We start from the raw sequence: 14,439 nt of genomic DNA on the forward strand, positions 1-14,439 counted from the left end.
TGCAATGGGAACGCTCAGAGAAACGAATACATCTTTGCTGTAATAGCAGAGAGCAAAATTCTTGCATCTGCAGTCCGATACCGTAGTTCCCCCTAATCCTATATGCTTGATTTATAAATTAAACTTTATCATAGGTATGTATGTATAGGGGGGGGGGGAAGTATATATAAGGGTTCGGTACTATCTGCGGTTTCAGTTATCTGCGGGGATGTCTTGAAACGTATTCCCCGCGGATAAGGGAAGGGGGGGGGACTGCTGTACTTCAAGAAATGTGATAACATGTTTCGATTTAACCAGTATGTATGTGGATGTCTTGTGTAGGCAGAGAAAGAATTATACGATCAGTTAATGTTAACACGCGCCAACTACTAAATACCTTAATCGAACCATCTTTTTAACAGCAAATATTTCTTATTAGTATCTATGGATTTATAAATATACCACAGTTTATACTTACTCTTCAATTACAATTTTATTTTCTGACGTTTGTCCGTTCTTTTCTGAAATAGTGATGGAGTTCTGTGCTTTCTACTTTCAGTCCACATATTTAAAAACAATCGTTTTTTTTTTTTTTTTTTTTTTTTTATATGGGTAAAGAAAAAAAACTCGATTTTTTGTTTTTTTACCCATGGAGATATGTATCTTTCATTGAATCAGAGGGATACTTTTGCTTCTCTATTCAAATATAAGCTTAACGAGCAGCTTATATAAAGTAAAATATAACTTTAATGACCTAATATCAAGTTTATACATGTTTTAATAATAAATAATTTTCATAAAATTTCCACTTTCCATTCCTATTTTTTTCTCTCGAAAGAAAAGTATACCTCTCTCTTATTATACCCACTATTATCCTTTCTCCTCAGCTTTTTGCCAGTTTATTACGAGTTAAGAGTTTACGGTCCCATGCCTCTTTAAAACTTCCAAATTTTTATTGTGTCTCACAAGAGTTTTCGCTCGGCCTAACTCCTCCCGTCTGAATGTCGTGGTTATGTAGCATGGATAGTTATGCGCTTTTAAGGCCGTGTCTCTCGGCTATCAGATAAAGTTGGCAGATGTACCTATCCAAGAATTTTCTTTTTACATTGATGGACTTTTGCTTTTCGGGATATGCATGTTAAACATCACGACGCACACACCTCTTAATGAGTAAAGAAGTAATTTTAATTTGTTTTATGTTAGACTAAATTTGACATATTTTTGTATTATGGCTCATGTATTGTTAATTATCAAAATTACTAATAAATGTATTAATCTGTGTATGTAATGTAATTCAAGATGTTAGGATTAATCTAAAAGTTGTAAAATACTTCGTGTCTAAATTTTGGCATCGACTGAGAAGAGACCTTTGCATTATTATTTATTTATTATTGTGTGTGTGTGTGTGTGTGACAGAGAGAGAGAGAGAGAGAGAGAGAGAGAGAGAGAGAGAATAACGTCATGTACGATATTCTGGTGTGTCCGCTATTTGAGATTTTCAAAAGACAAAAACGAGATTCAGGCAGAAATGATTTTCTATTATTATTCATAAAAAGTGATGTTCTACTTATTATTTATTTATTTATTATTATTTATAGGTCAAAGTATGGTTCCAGAACAGAAGAATGAAATGGAGGCATTCTAAAGAAGGAAGAGAAGAAATCGGTAGACTTGTCCCTCACTCCGAGAAACCTAGCAGTGAAGAAACTCAACATCGAATCCCTGATGCCAGTGTGGGAAATGTATCAGGAGGTACGACAGAACGTACACCGGAGCCTAGCCCAAGGCAGACAGTTGTGAAAACCACAGGTGTATGTCGGAATGTCTTGTGACATAGACTGAAGCTTGTTGTCGCTTAAAGGTTTCATTGTAAATCCTCACGGCCCACTTACTGCAGTCCCCATCATGAATGAATGAAGCAATTCAATCTGTCTTTACAAATTTAATGAAAGTAGCTTATTCAATAAAGATGTTATAATAAAAGAAATCGCAATTTTTCGATCAAATTACGCAATACAAAAAAAAATTGTAAAATTTCAATATACTGGAGGCATCTGCAGTCTGATAAAAAAAAAAAAGGAAGTGACCGGAGATAATTATAAAAAGACGAGTTTTGCGATAGTATTTTATATAGTAACACTGTTCATTATCATAACCAACTGAACTTAAAGGCTTTTAAAGATGCGTTTAGCAAAATGCGTAAGCATCTATTAGATTCGTTTTATCCATCTGTTCGATCGGATACTGGCTATTACAGTTACAGGACTCTAGCTAAACCGATTTTATTGGAATCCTTACAGAAATTTGTTGTGTCAGCCTAGTTGTTATTTCAATGGAACCATTTGCAGGGGAACAGAGGGGCAAAAAATTAAGGAATTTACAATAACTGAATTATGGTGACGGCAATTACACGAAATTTGGATCGCTATTAAACTGTGTCCTTTCAATTTCGATGTCAATCGGACAATTTCTAGTAGAAAATTAAGCAAAAATGACGTCTGACGTACATAAGCCAACAACAGGTGAAATGTCACAAACGCGCTACTCCCAAGAACGTTCGTAACTATGCTTCTCCACTTAAACTGTCATTGAACACATATCGCATCAGGATTTTCACCACTACACAAATGCTTATTACAAGTATGTTTCACTATCTGGAGGAAACGCTGGGTTCATCATTCAACGAGCTGCATCCACACGTGAGGATATAAGAGTATCCAATAACAAATGTTCATTCGCAGTTCATCAGTTTAATTTGATTTTTCAAGGTGCTGAATTTGTAAACCATGCGATATAAACATTCTTTAGTCATTTCTTTTTAAAAGGAAGCACAACTGTCGTTCAAGAATTGTGTTGTGCTGCTCGAAATACGTCGTTCAGAACTTGATTAGTTAAGTTCAGATACAATGGCAAAATTATCCACTTTCCTGGTAACGTCGATATTTACCTTAATGAAGCAGTAGCTTTCGCAGTGATGTTACAAAAACAGTAAATGAAGCGGATGAAAACCTGGCCTGCATCTTTCCAGTACAAGTGCACAGATAAACACAGCCGATCTAATAACAGTACGGAATTGCTGATAAGGTCGAGCACACTTACGAGAATTAGGCTACGAACTAGACCATGATACGTACACAATTAGACAGCAATGCTAGCGATTAAATTATTTATCCACCAAGCTAGGATCGAACCCGTGTTAATATAAACTTTTTCTGCTTATTAAGGAATCAACTGTCAGAGTTAGGCAGATTCTTCCTGGAAATAATCTATATAAAGTTGTAGTCTCTCTCTCTCTCTGTGTGTGTGTGTGTGTGTGTGTGTGTGTGTGTGTGTGTGTGTGTGTGTGTGTGTGTGTGTGTGTGTGTAAATTCTGTTACAATGCTAATGAAAAAAAAAAAAAAACCCTGCTCGAAATAAAGAATAACACATGCTATTTTAAGACTTAAATATAAAACAAAACAGTCTTAAACTAGTAAAAATTAAAAGTTCTAATATATGTATTGGATCGGCTGGCCCGGTTGGGTCAGTGGTAGCATCTGTGCTCTCAAACCAATAAGCGTTGTTTGAATCTTATTGTGGTGTGGATGCCTGTCAATGTCTTTAGTTGGGAGATGAATTTTATCGCCCAGTGTAATACCATCATTCTACCTATTAAGTCTGAAGTCTGAAGCGGATCGGAGACGTTATTCCATGTTTGGTCTTAGGATAGTTTCTCGATTAATATAACCCCTAGCCTACTCACAGTACTAAATGTATGATACGTTTATAACCTTTCGAGAGTGGAATTCACATAAAAAAATAAGAAATAAAGGCACTATAGCTTTACAACTGATGTCAGTCACTACAACAATGAAACAATAGATTTAAATTAAGTGGATATTGAATCCAACATCCACTTAATTTGAATAATTTTGCATCGCCGAATGAAGTCTTTTGGCTCTCTTTTTCAGTAATAGATTTAATTTTTATTATTTTTTTTATACAGGGTGGCCCATACGTCACAGAGTTTAAACATTTAATAACTCTTTTATTTATTAATTTAGTCTTTTTTTGTTATAATGAAATACTTTGAGTTTTTATTTTTATTTTTATTGATAGTTATGATTTATTCACATTTTAAGCCCCTTCGGACTTATGAGTCACCCTGTATAACAATGTTTCGCACGAGAGAGTAAAAACCGGTTAAAATTTGACTGAATAACTGTAAATTGTAATGGGAAGATTAGAAAAATTACAGATGCAAATTGAGCGAAGGGATATCAAAAGTTACAAAGATTCTTAAACCGAATACCGTCGAAAGTTAGGAATTATTATTATTATTATTATTATTATTATTATTATTATTATTATTATTATTATACAATAATCACGAAGGCTCAAATTTGACCTGCTGTAACTGTGGTTTCATAGTGAATATTATCGAGCCACCCATTGGGAGAGAGAGAGAGAAAGAGAATACTGTTAAATTTCTTCCCCAAAACTAGGATTTTTCTTCTGCAAAACAAACTGGCCACTGTTACAGATATACCACGTTGGGTTCATTGCTTTAGTTGCTCCTTGTCCGTAATTCTAAAACAATTGTCATATTTAAAACATTATATTCACATAATGAAAGAATTAGAACATTTTGAAAATAGAAAAATAGAGTATCTACAGAAGAGAGCTTAACTTTAACGAGCGTGTGTGTGTGTGCCCATGTCAGAATGCGGTGGTGTAGAGGAGAGGTCATTCTTCTCAGAAGAGATCTAAGATTGCAGAGAAAAATAGAGATATGCGACGCTTTTGGTTCTATTACTTCAACGAACACTGAATGGAAATATGAAAAGCAAAACAATTCGGAAAGGAATTTCATGTGAAGAATTATATTCGTTTTAAACAAGTTTTCTTTAGCATTTTAGAGTATGGCAATCAGCAGCCACTGTAGCTATTTTTCACACTTTTCCTCGGACGCCTTAGACAAAATCGCTGTGTTATTTTGAAAGAACAAGTTTAACTCATTTTCACGTTTTTTTAAATCGTGATATACAAAAGAACGCAAGATACACATGAAAATTTAAGAGTAACGTAAAATGTTTCCGATTTCCTTTCAAACTAAAGATGCCACTAGAACTACCCAAGCAACAGCTGCAATCTTTTAGAAGCCAAATTTAACTCACAGCTCCCTCTAATGGCGGCGTAATGAAGGTGCTCGAGACATAGAACTAGCAAGTTTGTTTAGACTGAGCAAATAAATGTAGCGGGTTCCGTACGTTTGGAACGAGTGAAAGGAGCTGATGGTTAAAAGGTGGTGTGTCGAATAATTCGCGTCTGCCTTCATCCTTTCGCCGTAATGGGCTACATTTAGGCACCATTCCGTCTGTCAATTAGCAATCGCGTTACAAATATTTAGGGCTCAGCTCCGAGTAAGGGATGCTAAAGCAATAAACAGACATTCCCGAGATAGAGACCAGAGCAACGTCTTTTAGGGATGCTCGCAGCTTGCACGGGGCAATGATAGGCAGCGCGTGAAGTGATATGTCCCATGCACGTGGCCCAACGACCCGTCCGGTGGCCGTATGCGTGCCATCATCTGGCACCAATGACACATCTATGATGCCTGATGAGACTTACAAGGGGAGCGAACGAATGAAGAGCGGGATGCACCAGTCACGCACTTTCAGTTAACCAGCCCTACGTTCAATCTTATCCACAGGAAAAGGAGGGAAAGAAAGAAAAATGTTTTAACTCAATAAACAAGGATGTTAACAACATGTACTTTTAAAAATAAGTAAAGAAGGTATTAAATTCACATTTCCACCAGATTTTCTGTTAGTGTCAACAGAACTAAATTAATGATAGTTAAAGTGTATTTGGAGATTTTCTTAACATACATGATATTATATGTTCATTTAACCAAAGATTCCCCTAAGAAATCAAATCAATAATAATAATAATAAACGGGACTCTGTATATTTTGTGATTTATAAAATAAATGTTGTTTGTAAAAATACTGATAAGACAAGAAAAATATCTGATTTGCATTTATAGGTTATCCTTATGCACCATTATGATCAAAACAGTTAGTTTTCTTTAAATTTTTATTTTCTGAATCTCCCCATGCTACAAGGATCATTAAAAAAAAACATTTCATGTAAATATACAAACTATAGCTATAAAATTTCCGGATGAATTCCTTTTTTGATTTTTTAACTTCAACAATTACGTAAATAATATCTATATTACTGTATTTTGAAATCTGTTATTATTATTATTATTATAAGACTCCATGACCTCACATAGGAGAGTCTGAGGACTCATTTGTGGGCGAGTATTCTTTAAAAATCATTGTTAAAAAATGTTATGGTGCTTTTAGCAACGTTTTCTTCTTTTGTTACCCAACATTGACATTATTCTGGAGATATCTCTAGAATAACGAATCATCAGAATAGCAACTGTCTTTATTAACAATAATAATCATAAAAAAAAGTTAAGAAGCCCATCATTTTTGCTTTAGTTAAAACAAGAACAGGGTAACTTTTAAAGTGTAAAAATGAATGGAACAAATATCAGTGTATTTTGATATTAAAAATTATAAACTTAAAAATAATTCATTTCGTTATTCATCAGTTCCTTTTCACAACCTATCTGTCCATTAATAGTTATTTATTAAACTTCACTCTTCACTTAATAGAATAATTCATTGATCTGTTCCAAACTTAATCTAGTAATGACAAAGAATAAGTGACATAATAGAACACAAAAACATTACCTGAATTAAAGGAATTCCTGGTTTTCTTATACAGTTAGGTGTTACTGTACATACTCAATTCTTGTTTGAAATCTAGTGAAATACAATGAAATACTGAATAAAAGATTTATGGGAAAAGGATGAAACTAGTGAGCAGGTTTGTTGTGTTTTAAAAACGAATACCAGAAGTGTGAGGAGAGTAAGAAGAATGATAACAGTGAGTTGAAAGACGTTGAAATGCGATTGTGAATGGCGAGGTCATGCTGTATGCAGTGAAACGGTGGAAAATGAAAATGAAGAGAATGACGAAATGGTAATGGAAAAGATAGCGCGCTTACGTGGAGTTCTCCACAGAACAAACGTGAGATTGAATGTTGGGGGAATTCCTGGTGGAAGGTATGAAGCAAAAGTGAAAGAAGGGATAAATGCATGGGAAGAGAAAGAGCGAGAGTGTGAGAATAAGGATCAAATTTTGTGTGGTGATTCATTGATAAGAGGAGTATTTGAGGAGAGTGTGATGAAATCGTCCCTGGAACAAAGATTAATGATGTTAGTGGTGTCGCAAGGATGCAGAGTGAATGTGAAGGAGATGTTTATTTTGGTTAGTACAAATGATCTATTAGGTGTCAAGTGTGATAAGATGTCAAAAAATTGCTAGTACAAGTGAAAAAAGAAGACTTATAAAGTTAAAGTTGTAAGTCTGCTGTTGCCACGGTATGATAGAGGTGAGCTGAGACAGAGTGCCGTGATTGCGAATGAGTCAATGCGCCGATTGTACAGGAGGAATGGTGTGGAGTTTGTTGATGTGTGGAGTGAATTTGATGGAAGAAAGAATTTATATAAGGTGGATTTTCATTCGAATGGATTTGAGGTAAAGTAGCTTTGAGAAAGTACTGTTCAGTGAGAGTTCAAAAGCATAGTCAAGGAAACTAGAATGTTTAGTATGAATGCGGTGAGTGTGGGTCCAAGGCAGCCTAAACATAAGTGAGAGAGGGGTCATGCAATATTGAATATAGAGCTTGTGTAGCTCAGTAGAAGTGGCGTTTGCACTCTACAGCGCTTGGCCGCACGACGAAAGGCGTTCGAGTCTAGTCGCCAACTAGAGGAACTTTTTCTAAGCCTTTTCTCGACCAGTTCCAGAGTTAGTCGATCTCTAGTACGGGCTAACGGGTTTTTCGTCCCATAAATTCAAGAAAATCGGCCGTCGAACCAACACTATTTTCAGACATTAAATATATTGTGTTAAGGTTAGGGACTACCAGATGGCGACACTCACTAGCTGCCTTCTTCACTGTGTGCCGATTAATTAGTGATAGCCTTGGACCAGCTATCTCTGATTGGCTACCAGTGGAGACTGAACTGCCCACTCAGTCTCCAAAAGTTAGATAGGGCTTAAAAACGGCCTCGCCTACTCCCTATATGAGAACAAAAAGGCATCAGCTGATTTTTTTTTTTTTTGATATATGTTCGGGTTGTTATGTGACACCCCACCTTACTAATGTCGAATTAAGGGGTGTTTTTTGAAGAAAGAGGTATGTCCATATATATAGATTCAGAAGAATTAATCAAGTAGTTAGATGGATGAATAGCATCATTAAACTGCTAAAATAAAAGTCTGAGGTAATATAAAGAAAAAGGTGATTTGCATGCATGTCCACAAGCAGTATAAGGCACAGACAAAGGCAATAAAGATGACCTGTATGGTAAGAAACGCCAAAGCTAATTATGAGGGAAGGCTAGCTGATGAGGCCAAAAGAAATCCGAGTTCTTTCATTATGTGGCAAGGAGGAATGACTGTCGGAAGGATGACTTTAAAAAAATGCTGATGGTTGGAGACAACAGAAGCACACCAAATAGTTCAATTATTAAGTGAGTATTTGCAAGGGTGCACCTTGAGGAGGTGATATTGCAATGCCAGATGTACCACTGACTAATGGGAGAATTGGAGGTGCTTAGGATACTACAAAATCTTAATGCAAACACAGCCTGAGAATGTGCAAGCTGTTTAATTGGAGTTTAATTTTGCTAATGGATTGGAAAGAGGGGAAAATAATCCTGATAATAGAGACTCCAAGACAGAAGTAGCAAATTATAGGCCAATCAGTATCTCAGAAGTGGTGGTTAAAGAAATTGACAAAAGACAAAATTCAGGACTGGCGCAACATGGTTTTGTGAAGGGTAGGTCTTGCAATAGTGATTCACTTACTTTCTTATAATAAAGTGACAATGGAGTTGGATAAAGGCTATTCAGTAATACTGGACTTCACAAAGGCATTTGACAGGATTCCACATAGAACTCTGCATAAAGTGGAGCAAATGTGAATGGACATGAAGCTGGTAATTTGAATTCAAAGGTGATGGCTAAAAGACAGATATCAAAGAGTGGTTTATGGAGGAGTTGAGTCCAGGAGAAGGCAGGTGACTAATGGTGTGCTTCAGGGCTGCTCAGTACTTGGCCCTATGGTGTTTAATTTGTACATGGAAATATTCAGTTGTTTGCTGATGATGATGTAAAACTGGAAGAGCAATATAAATGCACGTGTAGCAGAGATTCTGAAAGATGGCTTAAAATGGCAGTATAGGCAAAGGTAAATGGCTGCAAGTTTAACAGGACCAGGTGTAAGGTGATGCACTTTGGGAAGAGATCACAGGCAGTATACCATATTGATGGACTGAACTGCAGGAAACTGATGAGGCAATTTGCTTTGGGGATGACTGTAGAGAGGGAGTTGAAGTTTAGACGGCATACTGCAAATGTAGCCATAACATCATATCAAATTACAATACACGGTGTTTGAAGAACATGCTGACAAGTAGGGATAGGGAGGTTATTGTTCCCTTCAACTGTGCTAAAACTAGTACACCATAATTAACAACCATCCTCTATCACTCAAGCTTTTATACTCATCTGACATCTACCCAAGCATAAAAGCAAGCCTTTATCTAAATAGTCTCTAAGAAGGAAGATAAAAGTCAGCCATCAAACCACCATCCCATTTACCTAACCTCAGTACTCCCCAAAATGGAGATGGTCATTAACAACCAATTTCTTCACTATTAGGAGATGCTACCAATTAATTTAATCACTAATATGGATCATGCATTCTTATTCCACAGCAGATTTAGCCAACTTACCTACCTTTTGACACAAACCATGGTCATGGAAAAGTTGGGAAAAACTAATCTATTCACATTCGATATTTTCAACATTTAATTGGTTCTAATGAGTTTCTTCTCATCCCATTTATCTTTCATTGCTGGGAATGTACTAGCATTGAAAGAATGCCTTCAGTACCTTTCTAAGCTCAAATACTATCCATAGTTTTAATTAAGGAAATACATTCCATTCCTCTTCTTCATTCAAGAAACTTTATAGTGTTGTTCAAATGATTCAAGTTTCAAGATCTTCTATAACCAATGCATTAAACATTAATCTCTTCACTATCATCAAGTGGAGTGAAAATCTCGTGAATTGCATTGCAATACCATTAAAAGATTGTGCTATCTTATTACTTGGAAGAAAGATCTATCACTTCCCCTTACTTTTGATAATAGTCTGATCTACAGTCAAGAGATCAATTTTTCTCTTCTTGGAAACATATCACATCCATAGCTTCCAAAACACTTATTTTCATTCAAAATACTTGCCTACTCAAACTCCTAACACTTTATAAATCCTAACTACCTTACCTTAGAATACTGTTCTCCCAATTTGGTATACATGCAAAAACCACAACTGTTAAAAGGTCCATCCATTTAACAGATGATCTCATCCCTTTCCCCTCTCTCTCACAGACAGACAACCTCTAATTTCTTTCCTATAAATATTCTTTTTCAGTATTATGTTTTTTTTCCTGTTCCACAGAACTGGTCACTGCCATTTCTCTAATCCCATAAAAATACAAGCAGCTACTTGGCAATACAATACATCCATACAGCTCCAAACTTATCTAACAAAATTCTCCTCTTCTATTCTACTTACCTCTGGAGATGGTATGAAAGAAATTTCCAGCAATGAATATAACCCCTGGCTTTTCAAGAAACATATATTAACAGATTCCTTTTTTTTTTTTTTTTTTTTTAATTCTTTCTAATCACTTGCTCACACACATCACACTCTTGTGTTATAAATTTTCTGACTTCTCGTGTGTTGGGTTGATACATGCATATAAATTAGCCGACAGGAATATATGATTTGAGATCAAGTATATTTGAGCCATAAATTAATATTCTACAGGTTTGTTAAATTATTATTTATCTATATTTTTCACTAAACTGAAAAAATGAAAGTGAATAAATGTGCAATTATAGGAATATTTTTTTTCACTTGTTATAAAGTATATTATATTATACTTGACAAGAAATATTCTTGATTTAATTCTTATTCAAATGTAAGCAAAGTTTGCATGTGAAGTATCTTCATGACTAGCCTACTTGCATAGAGAGGCTAACTTCAAATCAATTACCCTACATTTTCAAAAGGAAAAGTGCTATGTATGGCTAGTTGTGAAGATACCTCACTCGCAAACTTGGTTTGCTTACACTTGGGTAAGGATTAAAACAAGAATATAATTTCTTTCAAACATAATTTACTTTATAACAAAGTGAAAAAAAAAAGTCCTACAACTTTCTCTGATCCAAAGTATTGTAATATGATAATAATACACCACTTTACTATTTGTAGCAAATATATGATTTCTGCACTGATTCTACCTTAGTATATGATGTACTATGTGATTTTAGATGTGATGTGATTTTTCAGATAGGAACCACCCACTGAAGTGGTCTTGATCACTGCATTCTGTCATGTGCTTGTGTATGGTACTACTGAGATGGCCTTGACTGGTCATTTTTTTTTTTTTTTTGGAGGGGGGGGGGGTTCTTGCCATAGGAGATGAGCAGCTCTGCTTGGTAGCAGGTTTTTGCCCATCACAGGATACAGCTAAAGATTTTGCAGATGTTGTGTGTCAGAACCACAACTGAGTACCTTGGAAGTGACTGAGAATAATGAATTTAAATGTCCGCATGGTTAGCCTAGTGGCTATGCGCTTCGCAACCATATGCCTGGGGAAGGAGTGTCCTAGGTTCAATTCCCGTTGACGACGCGGGGAGCTTAAGGATCTTCCTCAGCGTTATATTGAAACCGCGTTACACGAGAGTTACCTGTACCGACCATTCAAAACTATATATTTAGAAATTTATGTACATTTAATCATACAAATACAACATTTATTTTACAAATCATATTCTATATTTTTCAATTTAGCTACTTGAATATATTCTACCCTACGGTTCTTCTTTATGAACTAGTCAATAACATCGTCATAAAAAGTTGGTTGTAACTTAATTTTTCCAAGCAACACACACACTTGTAAATGCTGCTGAAGCTCACTGGCTAGAGCTACGTTGACTGCATATGGCTTGTGGTTTAAGCAACAGAGTGAGACTACATGAAATGGCTATGCGCACACATGAAATCACAGTGCTGCTGCGAGGACCTGGAAGCTTCTACAACCAAGCAAGCCAAGGTAGCTTTGATTATACGAGCAAGCATCGGCCTTTGATACACAACGCAAAGCTCAATTATTGCCGCTCAAGCTTAAGATGTCTTCTGTCTACAAAAATAAAAGCCTAAATGGAATGCTTATAAATGCATGCATTTATTAACAAATAAATATTACTTCTTTCTCAATTAATGAGCTTGTGCAACAAGCATAGTAAGCATGGAGAATTCACTTCTGGTGTAATCCTATCTGGAAAAGAAAGTTAATTGCTCTCAGAAATGAATTAGAAAAACTTGAGCGGGAACGTCTGCATGATACCGCACGTAAAAATTCAGACTGTGAAATTCTAAGCGTGTAGAATAGCCTTCCCGAAAACTTTCATGCTATTAAAATCTTTGCTAAAGCTCTTCTAACAATTTTCTCTTCTACATCTCTTGTGAAACTCTATTTTCTGCCTTAAATAATATCAAATGAAAAGGGAGAAATAGATTGAGCAATGATTCGAGTGCTGCCTGTGTAGCATTAAAATATACACACTATAGCCCTTCTTCTACTTCTTTCTCAATTAATGAGCTTGCGCAGCAAGCATGGAGAATTCGCCACAGTTGGCAGATATCCAGGATCATTGCCCAACAGCAGCAGTGTCCTTCTTAGATAATTATTTTCATCATAGTAGAATGTACTATTGGACAAAAATGATGTATCTATCTTGTGACATCCAAGTTATACTACTTGAAGTACAAACAGATTGATAAATTTGCTTTAATGAACCCCATCATCATCCTTGGTGTTTTAGTGATAGACAACCAATTGCTTCCAGTTTTACAGTTCCTTAATCATTTTCACCATGGAGAGTTAAATGGTCTGTGACTGGTTTAAATCTAGAAGTACGTTTTATTTCAAGGGAGATAAAAACTCTTGAAAGCACTATCTTCCAATAAAGGCTGATCTTGTCCACATTAAAATTAAGATGGGGGTATCCACCTTTCTCAATGAGCTGAATGAAATGCTCAGAATACACTCTTGATGCTTCTTTATCAGCACTTGCAACCTCAACTGTTATTTTCATATTCTAAATTTGAGTTAACTATTTGAAATTAACGAACTAACTATGGCTTGATATGAAAATTTCACTGCCGCATTCCTTTTATTTCATCCAACAAAATCTTTGCTTTATCACAAATAACACTTTGTGTGCAAGGAATGTTTCTTTCATTTAATTACATGGATTAATAAAAACAGTTGTTTTCATTAATCCATGAAAACAACTGTTTCATTCTTCTAATCACAGGACCATGTGAATATCTAAGAATGAAAGTAGTTTTCTTTTGTGTAATTTGCATTATCTTTTTCATTTTATTAATGTCTTTCATGATTGTTATTAGTTTAGGGGGAAAAGGGTGTGCTGAAATGTGATAATTTTGAATTTCTTCAAAACTTCTGATATGTGTCTTTGTACATATCCTAAAAGAAAAAGAACAAATGATTACACTTTGATGAAAAATGGAGATTAAAGTGTTTTAAGATATAGTCTTTCTTGTGGTTATATCAGTTGCTTTAATATAATTTTTGTTCTAGATGTTTATCAGAACTTTTTTTATCCCCACCCTCTCCTCTCAACAGCTTCCTAGAAACAGTTAATAACTTGCATCTTTTTTTCTGGTATTTACAGATCCAAGTAATTTTTTAGAACCATTTTCACTACCAGTTGCACTTATGTGTATATAGTAGACAGTTCCAGTTTTATTATTTTTTATTTTAAAAGAATACATTTATTAAAAAGGTGCAATAAAGTACAGAATAAACCTAGATAATGTAGCACTGATATTATAAACACAGTACAGTAAACAAGTTCGCAAGTCAAATTTTAAGATAAATTTATTTAGTAGAGAGCCACTATCAGATGCAACATTCTAACCAGAGACACAATGCTCAATCTACCCAGTAGTGCTATTCTGTAGCATTTTTTTTTTTTTTTTTTTTGGTGGCAGTAGTGATCACAGTGTAACCATAAAGGAAAGGACTCATAACACTTTATCAGGAAAACCAAGGAAATTACTAGAAAATTTTCAAACTAGCAGATATTCAAATTATCACAAATCATGGGCCTACCCATGATTTGTGATAATTGTACCCATCATATTCTATTCTCAGGCAATTCCTCCTATATTCAATCAAGTCTCACTTATTCTAAGAATTTTTGGATAATTTGCATTGCTTGATGTCATA

The 14,439-nt window shown here is 35.2% G+C and overlaps 1 protein-coding gene across 1 annotated transcript in view; it reads left to right on the forward strand.

Annotated features, from left to right (window-relative positions):
* The window catches only part of LOC150110323 (H2.0-like homeobox protein), a 51,135-nt gene extending 49,179 nt beyond the window's left edge, over nt 1–1,956 (forward strand). The window contains exon 4 of the mRNA XM_090392896.1: nt 1,578–1,956. Coding sequence (XP_090249022.1) covers nt 1,578–1,811 — 234 coding nt within the window. The 3' untranslated portion in view covers nt 1,812–1,956. The remainder of the gene's footprint in view (nt 1–1,577) is intronic.
* Nucleotides 1,957–14,439: the final 12,483 nt, after the last annotated feature.

Source organism: Typopeltis vanoorti, chromosome 1, assembly GCF_054136105.1.
Source record: "Typopeltis vanoorti isolate ZY-2024b chromosome 1, IOZ_Tvanoo_1.0, whole genome shotgun sequence".
In the NCBI taxonomy this organism is placed as follows: Eukaryota; Metazoa; Arthropoda; class Arachnida; order Uropygi; family Thelyphonidae; genus Typopeltis; species Typopeltis vanoorti.